This window comes from Rhinolophus sinicus, chromosome 16, assembly GCF_057876585.1.
Source record: "Rhinolophus sinicus isolate RSI-liver-muscle chromosome 16, RSI-T2T, whole genome shotgun sequence".
Taxonomy (NCBI): Eukaryota; Metazoa; Chordata; class Mammalia; order Chiroptera; family Rhinolophidae; genus Rhinolophus; species Rhinolophus sinicus.
Window position 1 is genome coordinate 107,823,779 of NC_142516.1, and position 25,298 is coordinate 107,849,076.

Below are 25,298 nucleotides of genomic sequence, written 5' to 3' on the forward strand. Positions count from 1 at the left end.
CTGTTTTTAATTCTTTAGCACTGCTGAGAGCCGATTGCCAGCAGTATCCTTTGAAGGAGGCTCAAATGTAGAGTAAGTTATGCTGAATAAATAAATGTATGTGTAGATAGACACACATGCGCACACACACACATAGACACACACATACACACACTAATGCACATGAACACACACACACACACACTAACAAACACACACACAGATATTGAGACTTGGAATGTGTACTCCCCTGAACTCCTATGGGTTCTGTTTCTAAAGTCCTTTAATAGTATCCAACATATGAAATATTGTCTTTTGAATTGAGGTAGAAGAAGGATGAACAGGTAATAGAGGAGGTCTTTTTATCCAGGTATATGTCACCCTTGACTACTGTGTCTGACACTGTACTAGAGTGGGCAGAGGAGGACAGAGACTTATTCAGAGCAGTGGACAGTGAGCAGAGGAGGCTTAGCTAAAGAAAGAAGCTAATAAGAACTCGATGCCCGCCTCCCTCCAGCTCTTCCATCATGTGAGGGTGGAGCCACAAACCCAAACCCAAACCTACCATCACATGGAGGGAGACCCTTACTCAGGGCTGCAATTTCCTGACCTTCTGGGAGAGCAAAGAAGTCATCCATGATGGTGGAATTAAGGAGGTGATGGAGGGATTGAGAATCAGATTAGATGGGGATGAAAGAGACTTGTTGCTGTAGCCTGAGAATGAATTTTAAATAAATCAACTCAAAAATACTGTCACATTGTGGTTATGTTGAGTACTATGGAATTGAACTTAAATGTTGCATCATTAAACTTTTCATAGAACTAAGATAACCATTACAAACACAAAAAGACTGATTTATATGGGAGTATAACAAAGAAGCTTCCAAATAACTGATTTACAAGTGAATTAAGGGTCAACCAGTTTATAAGTTATAGAATAATTGTGGTCAATTTCATCAAAAATGTTAAGTATAAGAAGTCACATGGTATCTGACTATATACACTTTTTGGCACTGCCCTTTCTGAATTTAAAATAACACTTGGTGATGGGGCCACAGGTGAATTACGAGATATAAATAAACAAACATATATAGAGATAAATAGATAGATAGATAGCTGATAATAGAGTTGTAATTATAGACATTATATATTTTATATACACATATATTCACATACACACATAAAAACATCAGCACAAGCACACGCATACATATACATGAGAGGAAATTGAGAGTTGACAAGTTCACCATCAGGAGCATCCATTGCAATACAGAGAATATTTGACTCTGTTTCTAAGTCATTTCACTGTAGCATCTACACTAGCTTTCCATCACTTTTAGATCTACTTGGATAAAAGAGGAAGGTCATAAGAGGAATTCTCCACCCTCTAGTAACCGCCAGCCAAACCCTCAGTAAAGTTTTAAAGTGTATTTGAGACTCTCCTATTATAGTTTGGGTGAAGGGAGGTCAGATCTTATTTATGACAAGGCGGTAGGAGTGTGCAAGGAGAACAGGAGACCTTGGCAGAGAGAAAGGAACTAATGGAATCTGGATCTGTTCCTCACCCTCCAGGATCTGCCACCATATGAGGCTGGTGCCCCAAACCCAAACTCACCATCATATGGAGGGAGCCCCTGTCGCAGGCTTGCAGTAGGTGGATACTACCTACCTTAGCGCCAGGAGAGACAACCATGATAAGTGAAAGAAAGGGGGTGAAGAAAGGACTTGAGAATCTAGAAATTAGGTGGGAGAAGAGGCATGTATACCTGCCCACTGAAGTTGAATTTGAAATATATTTCACCACCAAAGCTGTTTTACATTTGATCGGGTACAATCATAAAGAACTGTAGTTAACTTTTTTTTTTTTTCAGGAACATTTTAAAATAAGACTGTACGTTTCATTCTTTTTTTTTTTTAATTAAAGTTTATTGAGATGGCAATGGTTAGTAAAGTTATATAGGTCTCAGGTGTGCAATTCTGTATTACATCATCTATATATCACATTGTGTGTTTACCACCCAGAGTCAGTTCTCCTTATAGTTGACCTCCTTTTTCCTCTTTAACCTCCTCTCTTCCCCCTTCTCATTTGGTAACTACCATACTGTAGTCTGTGTCAGTTAGTTAGTTTGTTTGTTTGTTTGTTTGTTTGTTTGTTTTGTTCATTTATTGCTTTCTTTTTTATTCATTTATTATTGTTTTATGTCCCACATATGAGTAAATGACATGATTTTCATTTTTGTCTGTCTGACTTATTTTTCTCAGCATGATACTCTCATGATCTATCCATGTTGTCTAAAATGGCCATATTTCATCCTTCTTATGGCTGAGTATATAGTACCACGTCCTCTGTATGCAATCATCTGTCAAAGGACACTTGGGTCGTTCCCATAAGTTGGCTACTGTGAATGATGCTGCAATGAATATAGTGGTACATATATCTTTATGAATAAGTGTTTCAAACTTTTCAGATAGATACCCAGAAGAGTGATTTTGGGGTCATATGGAAGCATATTCTTAATTTTTTGAGAAATCTCCACACTAGTTTCCATAGTGGCTGTATCAATGTACATTCCCACCAGCAGTGTATGAGGATTCCTTTTTCTCCACATTGTCTCCAACACTTGTTATTTCTTGTCTTGTTGCTAATGGCTAATCTAAGAGATGCAAGGTGTATACTGAATTCTTGAGTTATTAATTTTTCAGTGCTCTGAAATACTTATTACAAACATTTATAGAATAAGGTCTAGGGAAAATGAGACATCAGATTCTAAATAGCTGATGTACATGGGAATTTTCTAGTAGCCATGCAGTATATAAATTTAAGCAGAACTGTAGCCTGTTTGAATTTAAAAAATAAGTGTAAAAGTCATGAGGTGTCTAACTATGTCTGTTTTTAATTCTTTAGCACTGCCGAGAGCCGATTGCCAGCAGTATCCTTTGAAGGAGGCTCAAATGTAGAGTAAGTTATGCTGAATAAATAAATGTATGTGTAGATAGACACACATGCACACACACACACATAGACACACACATACACACTAATGAACATAAACACACACACACGCGCATACACACACACACACACACACATACACTAACAAACACACACACAGATATTGAGACTTGGAATGTGTACTCCCCTGAACTCCTATGGGTTCTGTTTCTAAAGTCCTTTAATAGTATCCAACATATGAAATATTGTCTTTTGAATTGAGGTAGAAGAAGGATGAACAGGTAATAGAGGAGGTCTTTTTATCCAGGTATATGTCACCCTTGACTACTGTGTCTGACACTGTACTAGAGTGGGCAGAGGAGGACAGAGACTTATTCAGAGCAGTGGACAGTGAGCAGAGGAGGCTTAGCTAAAGAAAGAAGCTAATAAGAACTCGATGCCCGCCTCCCTCCAGCTCTTCCATCATGTGAGGGTGGAGCCACAAACCCAAACCCAAACCTACCATCACATGGAGGGAGACCCTTACTCAGGGCTGCAATTTCCTGACCTTCTGGGAGAGCAAAGAAGTCATCCATGATGGTGGAATTAAGGAGGTGATGGAGGGATTGAGAATCAGATTAGATGGGGATGAAAGAGACTTGTTGCTGTAGCCTGAGAATGAATTTTAAATAAATCAACTCAAAAATACTGTCACATTGTGGTTATGTTGAGTACTACGGAATTGAACTTAAATGTTGCATCATTAAACTTTTCATAGAACTAAGATAACCATTACAAACACAAAAAGACTGATTTATATGGGAGTATAACAAAGAAGCTTCCAAATAACTGATTTACAAGTGAATTAAGGGTCAACCAGTTTATAAGTTATAGAATAATTGTGGTCAATTTCATCAAAAATGTTAAGTATAAGAAGTCACATGGTATCTGACTATATACACTTTTTGGCACTGCCCTTTCTGAATTTAAAATAACACTTGGTGATGGGGCCACAGGTGAATTACGAGATATAAATAAACAAACATATATAGAGATAAATAGATAGATAGATAGCTGATAATAGAGTTGTAATTATAGACATTATATATTTTATATACACATATATTCACATACACACATAAAAACATCAGCACAAGCACACGCATACATATACATGAGAGGAAATTGAGAGTTGACAAGTTCACCGTCAGGAGCATCCATTGCAATACAGAGAATATTTGACTCTGTTTCTAAGTCATTTCACTGTAGCATCTACACTAGCTTTCCATCACTTTTAGATCTACTTGGATAAAAGAGGAAGGTCATGAGAGGAATTCTCCACCCTCTAGTAACCGCCAGCCAAACCTTCAGTAAAGTTCTAAAGTGTATTTGAGACTTTCTTATTATAGATTGGGTGAAGGGAGGTCAGATCTTATTTATGACAAGGCGGTAGGAGTGTGCAAGGAGAACAGGAGACCTTGGCAGAGAGAAAGGAACTAATGGAATCTGGATCTGTTCCTCACCCTCCAGGATCTGCCACCATATGAGGCTGGTGCCCCAAACCCAAACTCACCATCATATGGAGGGAGCCCCTGACTCAGGCTTGCAGTTGATGGATTTACTTGAGGGGCAGGAGGGACAACCACGATGGGTGAAAGAATGGGAGTGAAGGAAGGACTTGAGAATCTAGAAATTAGATGGGAGAAGAGGCATATATACCTGCCAATTGAAATTGAATTTGAAATAAATTCCACCACCAAAGGCTGTTTTATATTCAGTCAGGTTCAATAGCAAAGAACTGCACATAACTCTTTTTTTATATTGCAGTGACATTGTTTAATAAGACTGTATACAAAGTTTCAAGTGTACAGTATTTTAGTATGTCAACTGTATATTCATCGTGTGCTCATCACCCAAAGTTTACTCTCCTTACCTCCCCATGTATTTCACCCCCTGTTTCCTGTTCAACATCCTCTTACCCCACTTCTCCTCTGGTCACTACTGTACTGTTTTCTGTATCAGTTGTTTGTTTGTTTGTTTCATTTATTTGTTGCTTTCTGTTTTATATCCCACATATGAATGGAACCACATGATTTTCATCTTTTTCTATCTGACTTATTTTGCTCAGCATGGTACTCTCAAGAATCATCCATGTTGTCTAAAATGGCCATATTTCATCCTTGTATGGCTGAGAAGTATCCCCTTGTATATAGTACCACGTCCTCTTTATCCAATCATCTGTCAAAGGACACTTGGGTCGTTCCCATGTCTTGGCTACTGTGAATGATGCTGCAATGAATAAGTGGTACATATATCTTTATGAATAAGTGTTTTAACCTTTCAGGTAGATGCCCAGAAGAGTGATTTTGGGGTCATATGGAAGCATGTTCTTAATTTTTTGAGAAACCTTCATACTGGTGTCCATAGTGGCTGCACCAATCTGCATTCCCACCAGCAGTGTACGAGGGCTCCTTTTTCTCCACATTGTCTCCAACACTTGTTATTTCTTGTCTTGTTGATAATGGCCATTTTAAGAGATGTGAGGTGTGTACTTTATTCTTGAGTCATTCACTTTTTGATAGCTGTAAAATACTTATTACACATATATATAGAATAATATCTAGGGAAAATGAAATATCAGTTTCTAAAAAGCTGTGATATTTCTGAGACAACCAGTTTATAGTATAAAGCATACTTGTAGTTCATATGAAGTAAAAAAGTGAGTGTATAGGTCATGTGGTGTCTGTCTTTTTTAATCCTTTAGAACTGCTCCGAGTGACTTGACAGTAGTAGACCCTGAAGAATTCTCCATTGAAAAGTGAGTTACACTGAATAAATGCATGTATGTGTAGAGATAAACACACATACACTCACATGCACACACACACACACACACACACACACACACTAACGAACACACACAGAAAGATTGAGACTTGGGATGTGCACTCTCAAGAGCATCCATGGAATACAGAGTTCTCTGGAGACTGATTCTAAATGCATTTTCCCTTATTGTTGAGTTTTGAGTGTTCTTTACATATTCTGGATACAAGTTCTTTATCAAATAAATGTAAAATAAATTTACATTTTCTCCCAATCTGTATGTTGTCTTTTTATTTTCTTAACAATGTCTTTTGCACAGATGAAAATTTTAATTTTGATGAAATACAATTTATCATTTTTTCTTTTATGATTCTGTTTTTGGTGTCCTACTTAGAAATCTTTTCCTAACCCTAGTTCACAAATAGTTTCTCCTATGTTTTCTTCCCGAAGTTTGATGTTTTACATTTAGGTACATGGATTCATTTTGAGTTAATTATTGTATATGTTGTGTGATATAACTTGAAGAATTGTCTTTTTCATATGCATGTCCAATAATTCAACTACAATTTCTTGTAAGACTCTCTTCTCTGTCGAATTGCCTTTGAACCTTTTTTGAAAATCAATTTAGTATATATAAGGGCCTATTTCTAGGCTCTAGTCTCTTCTGTTTTATGTGTCTCTTCTTTCTTTTATACCACACTGTCTTGATTAATTAGCTTTATAATAAGTATTTAAATCATGTAGTGGTATCATTTTGCCTTTCTATATAAATTTTAGAATTTGTCAGTATTTACAAAAAATTTTCCTGTGATTACTTTTTATTGAGATTGTGTTGAATCTGTAGATTGATATTAGCCATTGGTTGTTTTGTGCATGCCCTTTTTCTGGTTAAGGAATTTCCCTCCTATTCTTAGTTCACCAAAAATTTTTATTACAAATGGAAGTTAAATTTTGTTAAAAAAAATTTTTGCATCTATTGAGATAGTTATATGTTTTACTTTTCCTTAGTCTATTGACATGGTGAATTACATTCATTTTAGAATGTTGAACCACCATTGAATGCCTAGAACAAACCCCACTTGGTCTTGATATAAATGCTGGATTCAATTTGCTAATGTTTTGTTAATGATTTTGGCATCTATATTCATGAGAGATATTGGTTGGTAATGTTCTTCTCATGTAATATCATACTTGTTTTGGTATCAGGTTAATGCCAGTCTCCTAAATTGAATTTGGAAGTAGTCCTCTTTTTCTCTTATTTGGAAGAGTTTGTTTAGAATTGGCATTGTTTCTTCCTTTAAAATTTAGTAGAATTCTCCAGTTAAGTCACCTGGGCTTGGATTTTTTTGTTGTTGTTATTTTTGGAAAGTTTTAAACTACAATTTCAATTAAAAAAAAAAAAATATTATCTTTTAAACTATTTAGGTTATCTGATTTTTGCTTGAGCAAATGTTAGTAGTTTGTGTCTTTCAAGCAATATTTCCATTTAATCTGTTGTCGTGTATGGTATCTTTTTAATTTCTATAGTGATAAAATGCAAACAAATATATTATGTATCAGTACTCTGCCACTGCATCGATTTTATTACATTGTGGTCAGAAAATGTAGCCTGCATACTTTCTATGTTTTAGAGTACATTGAAGGTTTTTTGTATCTTGTTACAGGATGGATGAATTTCTTTAAATATTTCATACAAAATCTTTAAGTGTATGCGTTCTCTGCACAATAGAAACTATTTCAATATACATATTTAAGAATAGATAGTATTTGACCAGAGACACTCTGACAGAGCCTGTCCTTGCTTCCAACACTCTGCTCCAAAGGGAAATATATCCCCTGAGGAGCAAGCCAGGCAAAGAACACTCCTAGGTACTTTGGATATTCCTCTCCAAACCCCAAGAGAGGATCCTAAAGAGCTAACTAACTCAGGCTGAAATCCGATCGAAACCCTGACTCTGCTCTCTTCAACCTGAGTTTACACTAGATTTAGGAATGTAGCTTCTTGTGTTGCAGATAGTTTGGGGAGAGAAGTCAAATCTCCAGAGTGAGAGCAGGAAGACCAAAGCATCACCCCAGTGCCCTTAGTGCTTTGAGTATGGCCACATGCCTCCCCCCAGTGACTGTACAGAAAAAGAATGGTCTATTGGGAAAGACAGGACCCGCCCTCAATACAGATCCCACCCCTGTTCAACATGGCCGTGTTAGTGTCATGGGGTCTACCTTCTATCAATATAAAATGTCTTCGTCATAGTTGATACTCTTGCTTTGAATTCAACTTTGATATTAATATTACAACTTTTAATGTTTGGAGACTTAACATTTACATCTCAAACTTTTGTTCATCTCTTTATTTTCAAACCATCACTTTAATTTAGTTTTTGTCTCATGTATCTAGAATGCAGTGCATTTAGTTTTCAAATTTATCTGAGAGTATTTGTCAATATTTAATATGAGAGTATGTGTTTGTGTTTATTGTCATTTCTGGTATACTAGGTGTTATTTGCTATCATCTTTCTTACTTTGTTTTCTGTATTAAATGCTTCCTTGATATTTTCTCTTTAAATTTTTCTATGTGTTGCTATTAATTGATGTTTTTACTCCTTTGATTTTTCAATGAAATAAAGGTTATAAACCTATTTTTAGAAAACATAATTGTACTTTTGTTTCTCCATCAATGTCCAGATTAAAACTGGACTTGTACCTGGGAAAGATAAGAAATGCAACATGCTTTTACGTCTATCATCTTACAAACCTAATCCTAAATTGTGTAAGAAAACTTGCAAATTTAAGTCCATACTTTTATCAAGAATTTTATGTTATTTATCTTTGTTTTTAAAATTGTTTGTTTATATCTCCATGCAATGATTATTTAGACTTAGTTCTGAATTTTTATGATTTTATATAACACCGTTTCTCTATAAGATGTCTTCCTTATTTCTGTGTTTTATTTTGATTCATTGCTCAGTTGACTCGAGCATTTCTCTGAGTATTTATTCTTAGGAAAGTTACACGGATGCTATGCTTTGAGTTACTGCATTTTAGAGAGTGTCTGTCACTCCCAAACATGAACAGTATTTTTCCTGGATGTAGATTTATTGAGTCACAGTCCTTTCCCTGCAAAGTCTGCACACAGCGTTTGGAGCCGCATTTACACAGCACGCTTAAAAAAAGAAATCTCAATTTTATATTTACTTGGGTTAATTTTGGGAGATACTGAAAGAGATAGGAGGGGCTAAAGCCACCCAAGCCATGCCTTTGTGCCCCCAGGATTCTGTCAAGTATGGTTCTGTATGTTTACTTTGTCAGGCAAAGTCAGATTTTTATAACATTTCTTTGCTGCTCAGACATCCTGTAGTCTGTGTGGGATCAGAAAGGGCCTGTATTAAGAGAATGGCAACCTCAGAGGAGAATTCACCTCTTTTAGCCTATTGGTACCCGCCATCCACATCAGCCTCAGCAACCTAAGCCAGTGCAGGTATAGGAGAGAGAGATTGGGGAGAGGGGGGTGGGGAGCTCTTATATCTTAAATAAATTCTGTTAGCCTAACAGAATTTATCCATGGCCAATTTTGGTAGTGTCACAGTGCTGCTCAGCATGTCCTCTCCATTCTCCAGTCTCGGGTGCTGTGGACACTGCCATGAGATCAGTCCCACCTGCCATGGAATTGGGTCCCTTGTCAGAGGCTTCAGCAGGGCAAGCAATTGCTTCCCGATGACCACCTTGTCTCCAGCCATAGGGTGAAATGAAGCATAACTGGAGGCTCCATCAAACAGGCTCCCACTCCTCCTTCTGTTAATAGAAGGAGCCCAGTCACTGGGGCGTTTCTCCTTTGAAATGTATCTTACTAAATTTCCTTACCTCCAAAGTGCACTTGCAACCCCAAATAGACTCTCATTCATGTTTACCTGTCATATTCATGGGGTGTCTTGTTTCAAGAGATGAATATTACAAGACAAGAGTGTCACTTACTCCCTACCTATCCCTGAAGTCCCTTATTTTATTGCTGTGGAAACAGGTCTGTCCAAGGTTTGGTGCCTTGCCCAGGGTCCCACAGCTCATTTATGGGAGAACTGGAACACAGATCTCTTCTACTAGTCCCTTCTGTCTCCATGCTACGTTGTTTTAGTTGGGGTTGGCACTTTACAGGCAAGAGAAATGTTACTAAACATCTAAAGTTTAGTGTTTTATTCACAAGTATTCCACATATGAAAGTAAGAAAGAAAAACAGAAAGGTGAAAATTTTACAGTTACTAGTAAAAAGTATTTTGTTATGAAACTTCTGAAGAATTTTTAAAATTACATTTATAAAGGTCTTTGTTTATTGGTTAAGTTACTGTTATATGTTAGAAGAAATCTGTGATAAACTTGAGAACTTTGGAATTTAATTTTTAATTCTTTTTGCAGAAGCAAGATTAAGAGAATTGTGCACTTAATTGTAACATCCGTTATATTCAGGTATGTGAGACCCTAAAAAAGAAGGTATTTAAATATGTATAACACTTAATATCAATATTTTTAATGAGAAAGGATCTAGGAGGAAAAGAACATTTCCACTGTCAGTATGTTGCTAAATGAACCCTGTGCTCACTTAATATAATTTACCTTGGAATTTTAGTTTAAGCTGAATATTAAGCTTTGCAAATAAATATCATTTACCTAAGTTTAACAGTAACACATTAATATGTTTTTTCTATCTGTGAAAGTAAAAATGCAGCATGTGTTTTAAAATTATATAATTATAAATAAAGTGTTTTATTAAATACTTACTTGTATAAAATTTCTCCTTAATTCTAGAAGTATTCTGCTTAGGCTTCTTCTCGGCATGATAGTAAGATTTCATACTATAATACAGATCTATACAATATACTTGCTTCCTTTTAAATATGTATTATTTTAATCTGTGTTGCAATTACAAAAAAGTACTTTGGAGACTAATTTATCTTCATAGATTATACAAGTAATATAATGAATTTATGGAGAATATGTTTAAAATATATAAGAAAAAGTCTGAGAAGATACTTTATTCAATCATGTATGTGTTTATGAAATTGAATTTCTTCTCATGTGCCCAGCACTGTTCTAGAAGCATCTATTAATATGTAAAATCTCACTGATAAAAAACTCTTATCAGCTAAAGTGATCTTTTAAGGGTTTATATTAGTCATGCTTTCACTTGGTTTTTATTACTAAATTCTTAAAAATTATCAAGATTAATGAAGTTTAATTTATTATGAGAAATTGTTTTATTATGAGAAGCCCCTTATAAAATTCTCAAATTTTAAGAAGAGTTTATAAGCAAAGACATGTAATTTTAATTCAGTTTGCCCGTTCTAGGCTGATGTGTCTGTGATAAAAGGACATGATAACATGAAGTGGTTTGGTGGGAATTTTGTTTCCCTAACAACTGCTTCTATTGGGTGAAAACTAAATAACTTTTCTTTTCAGATTCTAAGGCAACGCCAATTTCTCTACCACTGAACAGTTTAATCATAAATAATAACAATTTGTTATTAAATCACTGGTTTAAATGTAGACTAACTATAGAGGTGAAAACCACTTTGTTCTATTTTTTACTTGTAGAATATTTGGAATTTTGCTGGTCTTTGTGGACGTCTTCTTCATCATTACAGACCAATTCAGTAACATAAATTATGTTCCTTTGGAATATGATTCCATTTCTTTATCTATTGCTTTATTTTTTTTCATGGATATTCTTCTTCGAGTGTTTGTAGAAGGGTAAGTTTAATTAACTTTTTACACTCACATAAAGCTATTTTGTATGCTATGACAAGCATCACAAAATAATTACTAGGTCAACCCAACCAAATGTGGCCCTCTTTATCAAAATAATTCTCCTAGAAAGCGTGGTCTACAAGAGAAACAACAATCCAGGTTCCACTTTCGAGTAGATTAGGCTTTAATATTATTTTTGCGAGTGGCGCTCTAGTCTCTGACAATGTATTCTAGATGATTTCTTCAACACTGAAGCTTGAGTAGTTTGCAAAATGGGGCCAGACAGCTAATGTGTCAGCATGCACATTATTAAGGGGAACATGTATGTGACGTACTTGTATAAATATTAATACTTTCATTAAGAATTGAATCTAAATAAAAGCTGACAGTACATTAAATACTAGATAATAGATCATGAAAAGCCCCCTACCTCAGTGCGACGGGCCAGCCGTCACGAGTCGATGGGTTCCCGAATGGGGGAGTGGGAATGAATAAAAGACACTCTCACATATGATGGCGATCGCGGAACTTCAGTGATCCTGAAGACACTAAGTTTATTTTACTGCACCCATATAAGCAGTTTGAGCACGTGCAAGTATATATTAACATAACAAATGTAAATTCTTTAGCTTTCACATAGAGGATACAAAATTCACCGAAACTCACAAGTAATTATCTTATCAATTGCCCTGATAGGCATCAGCCTTCTGTGTCTGGGAACTGGCCGCTCCCACCAAATTCCTCAGCAGCTTACAAGCTCAAGCTCCCCTCAGGTGCAGGAAGAGACAATTGCCTCAGGGGGAGGAAACAGGTAGCATAAACCAAGCCATTCTGCAAAGCTCAGAGTTTCCTGTAACCATGGCTCCCCACACCTCAGTGAAAATAAAAATTTTTGTTAAGGTCCAGAGGAGCTCTAAGGCATGCTCATTCAATCGGTGAGGCTTAGTAGTGAGGCAGCAGATGATTTTCTCTGCCTGTTGTCTCTCTGAGTAGGTACATGGAGTGAGATAACCTTGAAGCTGGATTGCTGTGGGAGCCAGGGGCTCCCAGTCTTGCTTCATCCAGAACATTTCTGAAGGCAGGTTGTCTCCTCTCCTGCTGAACTTCTGTCCTCATGCCTTTGAGTTAAAAATAGTTGCCAACTCCCAGGTTACTCAGAGCCTGAAAGGGGCTACTTCAGAATTGGAAGAAGCTTTCCTTGGTGCACCAGTGCCCATGGCTGAAGGAGCCAGTGCTGGAAAAGAAGGTGCAGTGGACAGAAGTTCAGCTTTGCTCAAGGGAGGCCACCCCAGCCCATTGGGATTTCCCTGTGAGTGCAACACTAGATGATAAGTTTACAGGCCAAAGTAATGGACCCCTCTCACTGTCACAAGCTCCTCTTGGACACTCTTCACAACCCCAGTTGCTCTAAGGCTGTGTCTGTCATGCTCAGCTTCCATGGCCCAATAATACTGCCCAACATGCCACCTTCCTCTCACACAAATGTGAAGGCAGTACTTGCCTCTTTTTCAGTGGTTTGGTTATATTTCATACGGAAATTGCCATAGTGATGCTTTTGTCACATATATGTATAAAATAATGAATATGAATGTTTTCCCTTTAGTCTAGTTTAGTAAATGAATTTTAAATAACTCATTGAGGTAGAATTCTTAATGAGAAGGAGTCAAATAAGTTGTGCTCTTAAAACATCTCTTTCTCTTCTTTGGGAGGCATAAATTTGTATGTTTTGTTTTATATTACAGGATACAACAGTATTTTTCTGAGATGCTTAACTCCTTAGATGCCGTCATTATTGTGGTGACTCTAGTGATTGATTTCATTTATATTTTTTATGACCTTAAGTTTCTTATTGATATCCCCAGGTAAGAAACATGATTACCTCTCTTAAGGATTTTCTTTTCTTTTTTCTAATTCTTCATTTTCTGTGGCTTTCATTCTGTGTAATGGTTTTAACTCTGAATATGCTGATTCTGTGCCAGATAAGCAGCTTGGAAATGAAATGTTTAGATAAATTTCCACATACGTGGAAACTAAAGGATTGGTGGGACCAGTGAAGGGTGAACACCCTAAGTACCTTCAGTTGAATGAGGAAGATGGAACACCCAAAAAAGAAACTGGGGAGTTTGCCTCTTGTACTAACTTGAATTTCCCTCCATTTTTAAATTCCCACTAAATTGCAATTTGAGCTTCAACAGTAATTTCCTTACACATGAAAATCTGAGGTTTTTCCTATCACCAAGAGAATATTGGTTTAAGCATATGCACAATTTGTGCGACTCCAATGATGATTTGCTAAAACAACACACAATGGAACAGAAAACTAAGTGACATGGATGACAGCACAGAAGCATAATTTGCAGTGTAGTGTATCTGTAATGAAGAAAACTGAAGCAATGTTAAAATTATTAGGGATCAGGAAACTAGAATGTATCTCAGACACTGATGACTTTTTTTCCCTTTCTCGTCTTATTCTGGCAATGAAGAAAAGAAAAGCAACTGTGTGCTGGAATGTAGACGTTCCGTGGCTCACTAGGCTTATTCATTAATCAAATCACTTGCTTCTTTCTGCACTCCAGCTCCCCAGGACTTCAATTCAGGTTCTCATGAAACTTGACATTATTTGATAGGCTTTTGGAGTTGTTTGAAAACAACTGGAGCCTGTATGGTCCCCTGACCAGCAAGCTCAGCATCAACTAAGAGCTCATTAAAAATGCAAGAGGAAAAACACCTCAGGCCCCATTCTCGCCCTACTGAATCAGTATGCACGCTCAAGTTAGAGTAGCACCAGTTCAAACCATCAGTTCTCTGCCATTGTGTTTCTTTCTGAAGTAGGTGAGACAACAGCTAGCATAGTTGGGAAGTATCTCAATCTACTGCCTGCCTGATGTGTGTTAGCAGATATAGTGAACCTGTATTATAGGTGGGAGTAACAAAGCTGAACGAGAACCTCAGTGTGTATTGGTGGGGAGAAGATTGAAAAATACTCATTGTAAACCGCATAGTTAAATCCATAAATTGTAAAAGTCTATCATACAACTATTTCTCTAAACCAGTTTCTCAACCTAAGCATTATTGATATTTCAGATCAGGTATTTCTTTGTTATGGGGGCTGTCCTGTGCATTGGTGTTTAGCAGGATTCCTGGCTTCTACCCACTAGATGCAAGTGGCACCCCCTCACACACAGTTGTGACAACCAAAAATGCCTGCAGACTTTGCCAAATGCCGCCTAGGTGGGTGGGTGTGTGGGTGGCAGGCTTGGGTGGGGGTCAGGGGTGCAAAATTGCCCTGGTTAAGAACCACTGCTCTGGACTTAGTTCTTATTGACAAAATCCTGTTTCTGAAGCAAAACTGAATATTTCAAATTTATTATTAGCTTGACCTTTATATTGCGACCTCTACGACTTATCATTCTGGTAAGAATTTTTCATCTGGCTCATCAAAAAAGACATCTTGAAATTCTGACCAGAAGGATGGTAAGTGGGCAAAACACATTTATGATTTTTTTTAAATGTTGTATTTTGGGAAATACTGGCAAGGGTTGTGGATATCTGTATAATGTTATTTTTATGTTGATTTATGTTTTACAAATTAATGACTGTTTTAAACACTCAGGTTTCGGGAAACAAACGGCGCTATCACAAAGATGGATTTGACTTAGACCTCACTTACATTACTGGTTTGTGAAGTTTAATTGTTGATTTACTTATATTAACTTCATTAATATATTACTTCTTGTGTGTAACTATGTGTTTATTTTGTTCTTGCCTTGTCTAAGCCACGTTCTCTCAAAACATTCTTTATCCATGCAGACGTGTGCCACTATAGTAGTGTGACTTATTTGTTGTTCAACCCTGACATTTTTCCCATTGTCATCTCAAATCAGGGCTACTTGGTTATAGTACAAGAAGTTGAATGGATTTTCAGCTGACTCCATTTGTTTGGTTTAGAATTTATTTAGTTCTAGTAGTTATCCTGGGTCCCAAGGACCCCAGAGAGACTGTTCTCTTCCTAGAATCTCAGAGAATAAGGTCATTGCTTTGTACCGTGTTTCCCTGAAAATAAGACCTAGCCGGACAATCAGTTCTAATGCATCTTTTGGAGCAAAAATTAATATGACCCGGTTTTATATTATATTAGACCCGGTCTTATAGTAAAATTAGACTGGGTATTATTATATTATATTATATTATATTATATTATATTATATTATATTATATTATACTATACTATACTATACTATACTATACTATACTATATTATAGACCCAGTCTTATTTTACTGTAAGACTGGGTTTTATATTATTTTTTGCTCCAAAAGACGCATTAGAATTGATTGTCCGGGTAGGTCTTATTTTCAGGGAAGCACGGTAGATCTCAGGTTTCTGAGTCAGGAGCATGGGAAATCATCCTGGGAGTTCCCACCATCACTGGAGCCCAGATCTCTCATTTTCCTTTGGTGTTTAAATAAGATAAATTCTCACCACAGGGGGAGCTCCAGACTGAGGTCAGCACCAGTCTGTCACATGTGGCTGGAACCAATTGAGTCAGGAACACCATGCGAGTTTAATGATCATTATATTGGATAATTTAATATGTTATCTTGATTTTCCTGAGGTTTTTATTAAATAATAAAACGTTGGTTACCTTTTATTAAATAATATAAAGTTAGTTACCTTTTATTATTTATTCTTAATATATTCTGAAAGTTTTAATGAAAAAGGAGTCTGATTATATGTAAATTAAGTTTTCATATACTGTTTGATATCTATAATGACATTCATAACAGTGACTCTTTTGACTTCCAGAACGTATTATTGCCATGTCATTCCCATCTTCTGGACAGCAGTCCTTCTATAGAAATCCCATAAAGGTAAGGGTATTTATTTAGCAAATGCTCATATTTCTCAATAAACATAGATTATAGAGTCATAAGTTTAACATTAGCCCAGAGATGGAAGTATTCTCCTAAAAACTTACTCTTTCAAGTAAAAAATTATAATGAATTGATATGAGTTAGCTTTAACCCATATGTTTGCATATATCAGTAGTTCTTTTATTGCTGACTTACATTTCATTGTATGTAATACCCCAGCTTGTTTATTATTGCTCCTATTGATGCACATTGCCATGTTTGTAATGTTTTCCTCTTAAGACTAAAGCACCATAGAGACCCACTGTGAATCATTTTTCTGCTCAGTGAATTGTGCTATCATGTACCCACTTTGTAATCAGTAGTCATGTTCTGTTTCTCTCTTTCTCTTTTCTTTCTTTTGATTATCTCTTTTGCTTAATTTCTCTGATTTTCTCTCTTTGGGATTCATTCTCAGCTTCAGACTTCATTTGTTGACTTCTCTACATGATGCTTAGTTTACCAGTTTATTATAAAATGATATAACTTAGGACTAGCCAGATGGAAGAGACGCACAGGGAAAGGTATGGGGAAAGGGGTATGGATGGTCATGACCTCTCCTAGTGCCTCCACTTGCTCACCAACCCAGAACCTCCTGTACTTCTTCTTTAAAACTATCTTGCCTTTCCTAGGCCCTTTGAATTTCCATATAAATTTTAGAATCAGACTGCCAATTTCCACACACATACACACATTTTTGCTGGCGTTTTAACTTGGGTGATATTGACTAAATAGCTTAATTTGGGGAGAATCAACATCTATAAATATTGAGTCTTCCAACCTGTAAACATAATATATTTTCAACCTATTTAAGTCTTCTTTAATTTATTTTAGCAATGTTTTCACTGTATAAGCTTTGCATGTCTTTTATTAATTTTATTCCTATTTGATGGGTTTCTAAGCTATTTTAAATGATATTTTTAAATTTTCACTTTCTAATTATTTACAGCTGATATATATGAATATAACTGATTTTTGTATATATTTCAAGCATCCTTCATAAATTCACACATTCATTTTAATAATTAATTTGTAGGTTCCTTGGGATTTTTCGTGTGAAGTTACTACTTTCTTTCTACTTTTTATACCTTTTATTTCTTTTTCTTTCTTTATTGAATTGTCTAGGACCTCCACTGTAATGTTGAATAGAAGTGGTAAGAGTGGACAGCCTTGCCTTGTTCTCAAACTTAGGTGGAAAGAATTTGATATTTTACTGTTAAAATGATGCTTTCTAGAAACTTTCTTTTTCTTTTTTTTTAAATTAAAGTTTATTGGGGTGACAATTGTTAGTAAAGATACATGGATTTCAGGTGTGCAATTCTGCAATTACATCATCTATAAATCACATTGTGTGTTCACCACCCAGAGTCAGTTCTCCTTCCATCACCATATATTTGATCCCCTTTACCCTCATCTACCCCCACGCCCCCCTTACCCTCTGTAGAAACTTTTCGTAGCTATCTTTTACTAGATTAAGAAAGTTTCATTTTATTTCTAATTTGCTAAGAATTTTTAATCATGAATTGGTGCTAAATATATCAGATAGTTTTTTGCATCTATTGAGATAAACAAAATGTTTTTCTCTATTTTTCTGTTGAGATTTTTAAATGTTAAATCAACCTTTTCCTGGTATAACCCCCCTTTGTTCTTAATGTATCATCCTTTTTATATATCACTGGATTCTATTTGCTAATATTTTATTTAGAACTTTTATATATGTTACTGAGAGATATTGACATTCAATTTTTCTTTCTTGAAATGTCCTTACCAGCTGGTCTACAATGATCTTAGCTGGAGCGTCTGGGGTAACTCATATCTGTTCCACTTGTCTACATCCTCCATTAGGATGTGTTTTGACTCTGAGTTTTCATGATGATGGCAAAAGGAAGAGCTAAAGTGGAATCTTACAAGGGCTTTTGCAAGCCTCTGTTTTGTGTCACCATATTGACCAAATCAACTCATATCATGAAGCCCAATATTAGAGTGAGAGGGCACTACCCAGTGAATACAGGGAAGGATGAAGAATTGGGGCCATTAATGGACACATTCTACCTTATTCTAAGGCAGGAAAACATTTCTATACATACAACAACATTTACAAGCAATAACTAATACATATTCAGAGACTTGAGACTTGGGCAGTCCTATAAAATCCATTTGTAAATGTCCTAAAAGGCCTTGAGGAGGAGGGTCTGCACCATATGTTACTCAGGTTGTGCTGTTTATAAGTAAGACATGATTCTACCATGCTCTTCACCAATTTTGAAAAATTTTCCATACTACTGTTTAATGTGGAAACTACTTTATCTCTTTCGTAATGAGAATGGTTACGGACTAATTTGACCAGGGTCCATTGGATGAATTATGGCACTTCAGGACAGCCATCCTCAAGTTGCTGGAAGCCATGTTTATGGATAAAGCATCCCCTCATTGTCAATATTGCTTTTCAGTAGGTTGAGCTGATATCTGCGAGTTAATTATAACTTGCCTAAATTGTGCCATTTTTCTTTTGTCATTTTGGTGATGATAAGTATCAATTTAGTAACACTTAATATGAGCAGGGGTGTTTTTAAAAAGCCAAAAACTTCATTTAGCATGTAAATCAAAGCAAAGACATTACTCTTGGCTTCTAGAATGGTCTCTAAACTATTGGTTTCTATCAGTTATTACACTGTTATCTCCTTAGGATATTGATGATGTTCTAATAAGTCATTGATCCCTTTATCATTTTTAATCAGCATATCTGAAGAAGAGGTTATAAATCACCTGTTTTCATAAAACCCACAAATCATAAACCACCCCACAAACATATCTACCGTTCACAGTAATATTTACTCTCATCTTTTGCTAGAGTGCAGGCTCAGATTTGAGCTACCTGGGCAGACTAAGAATTAGGCAATAGAGTTGCTTCAGTGGTTGCATGTTCAATGATAACAGCATGTCCTGCACAGAGTGTGCCTTTATCGTTTTCAAGATAAGAGCTATCTACAAACTATTTTAAATCAAGGTGGACTAAAGGGTGCAAGATTCAGGTCTGAGCATATTTAACTCCTGAGAGAATGCTAAACAGTCATGTGGTTCCCCTTCACTCTTAAGAGGGAATAACGTTGCAGGGTTCATCTTTCCAACAACATTGAGTAGTAATATGCAGAGGAATAGGTAGAACTTCACAAGTGGTAAATTTGCTAACAGAGAATTGTCAAGTATTACTAGAAGTAGCAAGAATTATACAGTTGTGGGAGTGGAGAAGCAAGCACTATGTTGCAAGTGTCAAGTTTGGCCAGTGCTGCCACCACGTGCAAGCGAGGAGGGTATTCCTTCATCTCCAAATCAAGGAATGTGCTAAGATTGACAATAGGTTTCTGGTGTGAACTATTCTGTTTAGTTAATATTTGAGTCAATATTTTGTGAACAAACAGAGAGATGGATTGGGCATATGCAGGAAACTCAAAGGTGGAGTTTGTTGCAAAAGAGCTTCCAAAGAGTAGAAAGCATTTTCCACTTTTGCATCCCTAGGAAGAGTTTCAGGAATTATAAACTTAGTAAGCCCATGTAAAGGCTTAGCTACTGAGAAAAATTAGATATATTACCTGTAGTCCTAAAAATAGTCTTAGTTATCTTCTAGTTATTGACCTTGGTATAATTGAATATGCTTTATTCTGGTTAAGGAGAGAAACTGTCCATCTGGTAACAGATCGTGACCCCAAAAACTGTAGTTTCTTAGCAAAGTTGAAGTTTTCTCTAGGTACTTTATGTCTCTGTTCAGCTCATTTGGATAAAAGGTAATTGAAGTGTTCAGGTAAACTGCTTAGATCAGAAAACAGTAGTAAATTGTCTACATACCGTGTTTCCCCAAAATAAGACCTAGCCGGACCATCAGCTTTAATGCATCTTTTGGAGGAAAAATTACTATAAGACCTGATATTATATTATATATATTATATTATACTATATTATATTGTATTATATTATATTAGACCCAGTCTTATATTAAAATAAGATCAGGTCTTATATTAATTTTTGCTCCAAAAGATGCATTAGAGCTGATGGTCCGGCTAGGTCTTATTTTTGGGGAAACACAGTATCAATTCAAAGATGGACTCATGGAGAAAATGCAATCCTTGAGATTATTTTTCAGACATTTAGAAAAATGTCAAGGTGATTAAAAAAATTTTTTTTATTAGTTTCAGGTGTACAAAACAATGTAATAGACATTTATACCCCTCACAAAGTGATAATTCCCCTCCCCCAATCTACTACCCCTCTGAAATGGTATAGAGCTGTTACATTTCCATTGACTCTATTCCCTATGCTGCACTCCACATCCAGTGACCATTATAGTTGACATTCATTGTTATTTAGCTTCAGCTTCAGATGTACACTGCAGTAGTCAGGCATCTACACCGTCCATGAAGTGGTCTCCCTAATAAGACACCCTACAAAATCTTTACAACATTGTTGATTATATTCCCCAAACTGTCTTTCATATCCTTGTGGCAATACTGTGGTTACCAATTTGTGTTTTCTAATCCCCTCCCCTTCTCCTTCATCCCAACGCCCCCATCTAGCAACCCTCAGGTTTGTCTCTATATCTCTGAAACTTTCGTGATTAGTTTGCTCATTTATTCTGATCTTTAGATTTCACATATAAGTGAGATCATATGGTATTTGTCTTTCTCTGTCTGACTTATTTCACTTAGCATAGTGTTCCCTAGGTCCATCCATATCGTTGCAAATGGTAAGCTTTCATTCTTCTTTATTGCCAAGTAATATTCCATTGTATAAATTTACCACAGTTTCTTAATCCACTTGGGCATTTCAGTTGTTTCCATGTCTTGGCTATTGCGAATAGCGCTGCAGTAAAAATAGGGGTGCATATATTTTTTCGAATTAGCGTTTTGGATTTCTCTGGATAGATACCTAGGAGTGGAATTGCTGGGTCATAAGGTAGTTCCATTTCCAGTTTTTTGAGATACCTCCATACTGATTTCCATAGTGGCTGCACCAATCTGCAATCCCACCAACAGTGCACAAGGGTTCCCTTTTCTCCACAATATCGCCAGCACTTGCTGTTTGTTGATTTATTGATGATGGCCATTCTGACCGGAGTGAGGAGTTATCTTATTGTGGTTTTTATTTGCATGTCTCTCATGATTAGTGAGGTTGAGTATTTTTTCATATGTCTGTTGGCTGAAGGTGATTTTAGAAGTCCCTGAAGTTGAACCATCCAGGTACATTAATTTTCCCATAAAAAAGCAAATACTGACTATCCTTATATGTGGGTATACTACAGAGGCTGCACATAAATTAACCACAGTGAAATATTTACTTTGTGAGAGAATGAAGGTTTACGGACAGTAGTCTAATGGTTTCATGATATTTCATTAGAGCTGTAATTAACCTCTAATGTTGGATATTTAGGTATCGTGATTATCAATAACAATAAAGACACAAAGGCATAAAGCTTTTTCTAGACAGATTCCTAAGAGTTAAATTTTCTGGTTAAAGAGTATGAATATTTTTTAGGATCCTTACTGTACATTGACTAATCCAAGGGATTGTACCAGCAATAAATCAAAGGTCTTATTTTCATGCCATGTTTGCCAGCATTGGATTTTCTCATTAAAAAGGAAAGAGCTAATTTAATGAGTGAAAATGGCATTTCAGTGTTGTTTTGACTTCTTTATTGGTAAGGGTGAATATCTCTATGGAGGTTTTAAATCAGTTGGATTTTCTCTTTTGTGAATTTATTTATGTCTTTGGCCTAGTTATCTATAGGATGATGGAGTATAATTTACATCATTGTTAATGAGTTATTAGTTTATATTAGTATAACTAGTTTATACATTGTAACAGGCATAATCCTCATTCATTCAAAATCTTCTTTCCTCTTATTTGTTTGTTATACTGTGGCATTTTTAAAAATAGAAATATAAAATTTTTATGAAGTCAAACCTAAATCTGTTGATCTTCCATTGGTTTAACACTTAGTTCTTATTACTAAGGTTCACTTAAATTTCTTAGAGGTATTTGTGGCTTTTTATGTTTGATTCCTCAGTCCATCTGGATTTTATTTTGGTGTAAGGGATCCCATGAATTTTTGATGTATATAAGACTGTTTATCCTCTCTATGCTAGTACTATGCAGACTCAGAACGTTTATCTTTTTGACTTAGTATTTCCTGTTGATAAGGATAACCAACTTAACAAATTGATCACTTTGATACCTTGGTTTTTCTCACTATTAAGCCAGTAAACATTGCTCTGAGGATACTATACTGATCAATTTTTGAACTTTTTTATAGCTATTTTTGTTGTTGCACAGACACATGCATGTGTGTGTGTGTGTGAGTGTATGTTTCAAATGGATAAGTTTGCTGGAGTGTATTAATGTGGTGATATTAACTGTATTTTAAATAATAATCACTATTGCTTATTTTACAAGTTATACGTGTATACACATTTCATATATATACATATATACACATACATACACATTCATTTTAGAAAATAAGAAAACACAGATGAGCTAAAAAAAGTCTCCATATTGCCACCACTTATGTAAAATTTGATATAATGTGTTTATCTTTTTCTATCATGAGTACACACACACAACCGTTCCATATATTTTTTTGCATTTGTTTATTTAAATAGTGCTTAGGTAGATTGTAATATCCAGATCATTATCTAAAAGGCATATCTAATCAGAATTAGATATAGATAAGAACCATATATGAGTGTGAATTAATAATTCGGAACAAATTTACTTAAACTAGTTAACCACTTAATTTCCTTAAGCCCTGTGTATTTATAGGAGAGGTGAATCAGAGTAGTCAAGCATAACTTTGTGGGTTACTTGAAAATCATCAATGGATTAACTATGACTTGGAATGTACATAACCTCATACTCCTTGAATCTCCCCTAAAAGGTGCTAAGTGAGGGCCAAGTGAATAAAAGGTAACAACCATTTTAAGTTACTCCTAGAAAATAGGTTGTATTGGCACCATGTGTATATGTAAGGCATGTGTGTCCGTCTTTCTTAGGAAGTTGTGCGGTTCCTGGATACCAAGCATGGAAACCACTATCAAGTCTACAATCTATGCAGTATGTACATGACTAGATATTTTGCTACTCTAGATAGAAAACAGATCATCACACTTAAGAAGATGATTCAGTTTTTGTATTTCATTTACTCATAAGGATTTGGAGGTGGCGGTGCTGGGAAGGGAGTTAAAAAATCTCCATCTTGCACTGGCCCTATTTGGTAGGAAAAGATACCTCACCAGCACAAAGTGCTCTGTGAGGGAGGCAGGAGGCTAGCATGGAGGTGGAGCCATTTTAGGAAGAGTCTACTCTAGTGGTATTAGGTTTAGTAAAAAAAAAATTTTTTCTTGCCAGCTTGTGTTTTGAAGATAATTCAACAAATGCATTCTCTAACCCACGAGGAATGGGGTGTGAGGAGAGCAGGGCCCTCCTCACACCCCGGAGGCATGGGAATAAAACGAAACCCTGCAGAACAGATTATGTTCCAGCTTACTACTCTGTCTCTCTTGATTTTTCCTCTTCCTATATATCAAATAAATATTTTCAGAAGGCAAGCATTTTTGTTGGCCACATTTAGTTCTGCTCTGTGGTTTCTAACTACCCTACCATAATGTAATGAGTAGCCTGCTAGAAAATTAAAGTAAGACCTATTAAATAAATCAAAATAAGCTGGACTTAGGTTACCCAAGATGGACAAACCACTACTATCCTTATGTTTTTGAGAGCCTTAAATTTCGTTTAGTGTAGGAGGAGCCCATCACCTTTATAGGTGAGTAAGGAATTTCTAATAGTAAAGTATAACTTACTGTAACTTGATCACTTACTGTATTTATTAGGTATAGAGATATGACCTATGTATCACTTATTTTAGGTGAAAGAGCTTATGATCCTAAGTACTTCCATAATAGGGTCCATCAAATCAAGATTGATGATCACAATGTCCCCTCTCTGAGGTAAGTTTTATGCCAATTTCGTTGTCAGCAGAGGGCTAAATACATTGGGCTTGATTTTGGAGGGAAGTATTTTAACTCAATCAAAAATCTTATGTTTGAAATCAGCGAGATGGTGGAATTTTCCAAGGAAGTATGTAAGTGGATGACGCAAGATGATGAAAACATCGTAGTGATTCACTGTAAAGGAGGCAAAGGTAATTTTTTTTTTCCTTTTAGTTCTCTTTTTCTAAAGAAATTTGAAAAATATATTAAAGTACAAGAACAAGCAGTACGTATACTGTTATTAATCCATATTAATAGTTAACATTTTTAAATATTAACTTCAAGACTGAAGGAAAGCAAGAAAGAGGGAAGAGGGAGAGAAGGAGGGAGAGATGAGGGAAGGAAAGAAAATAGGCATAAAAGAACTAAGCATAGTTTCCCTTCTTTATTGATTATTTGGTTTTTTTTTCGTTTTTGATTTGTCAAAATATCTGTCAAAATACAAACTATGTTTAACTTTAGAAATTGTCAGGGCATTTTAATTTTATTTAAGATTTTTCTTGAACTTTGTAAGAAATATTAAGGTTAAGTGAGCCAACAGTGATGCTACTTCACAAACCAAAAATTATACTAAAATTTTTATTGTGTATTGACACAAAGAAATTGGTTTTGGTGGGGGTGAAATTTAAGTTGAGTTCGATTTTCTCATTCATGTTTAGGTTTTTAATAATCATCTAAGCAAAATTCACAATTTTTGACAAAGTATTACATTTTTGGTAGGCTGTAAAACAGTTTTTTTATATTTAATTTCAGGAAAACACTTTAAAACTGCCTTATATAACTGAGTAGAATCAAGGTTTCTTCTTACATGAAAATTAGTTTCAAGCCCATTAATAGTAGGCAAATTCTATTGTTAGTTCCACAGGTTGAAATATTCTGTATA

The 25,298-nt window shown here is 35.7% G+C and overlaps 1 protein-coding gene across 1 annotated transcript in view; it reads left to right on the forward strand.

The window, feature by feature from the left end:
- The first annotated feature begins 11,331 nt into the window (after nt 1-11,331).
- The window catches only part of LOC109456913 (phosphatidylinositol 3,4,5-trisphosphate 3-phosphatase TPTE2-like), a 35,634-nt gene continuing 21,667 nt past the window's right edge, over nt 11,332-25,298 (forward strand). Inside the window, exons 1-8 of the mRNA XM_088793117.1 lie at nt 11,332-11,470; nt 13,210-13,329; nt 14,842-14,941; nt 15,081-15,144; nt 16,273-16,337; nt 23,420-23,480; nt 24,292-24,373; nt 24,479-24,567. Of these exons, the coding sequence (XP_088649243.1) occupies nt 11,439-11,470; nt 13,210-13,329; nt 14,842-14,941; nt 15,081-15,144; nt 16,273-16,337; nt 23,420-23,480; nt 24,292-24,373; nt 24,479-24,567 (613 nt within the window). The 5' untranslated portion in view covers nt 11,332-11,438. The remainder of the gene's footprint in view (nt 11,471-13,209; nt 13,330-14,841; nt 14,942-15,080; nt 15,145-16,272; nt 16,338-23,419; nt 23,481-24,291; nt 24,374-24,478; nt 24,568-25,298) is intronic.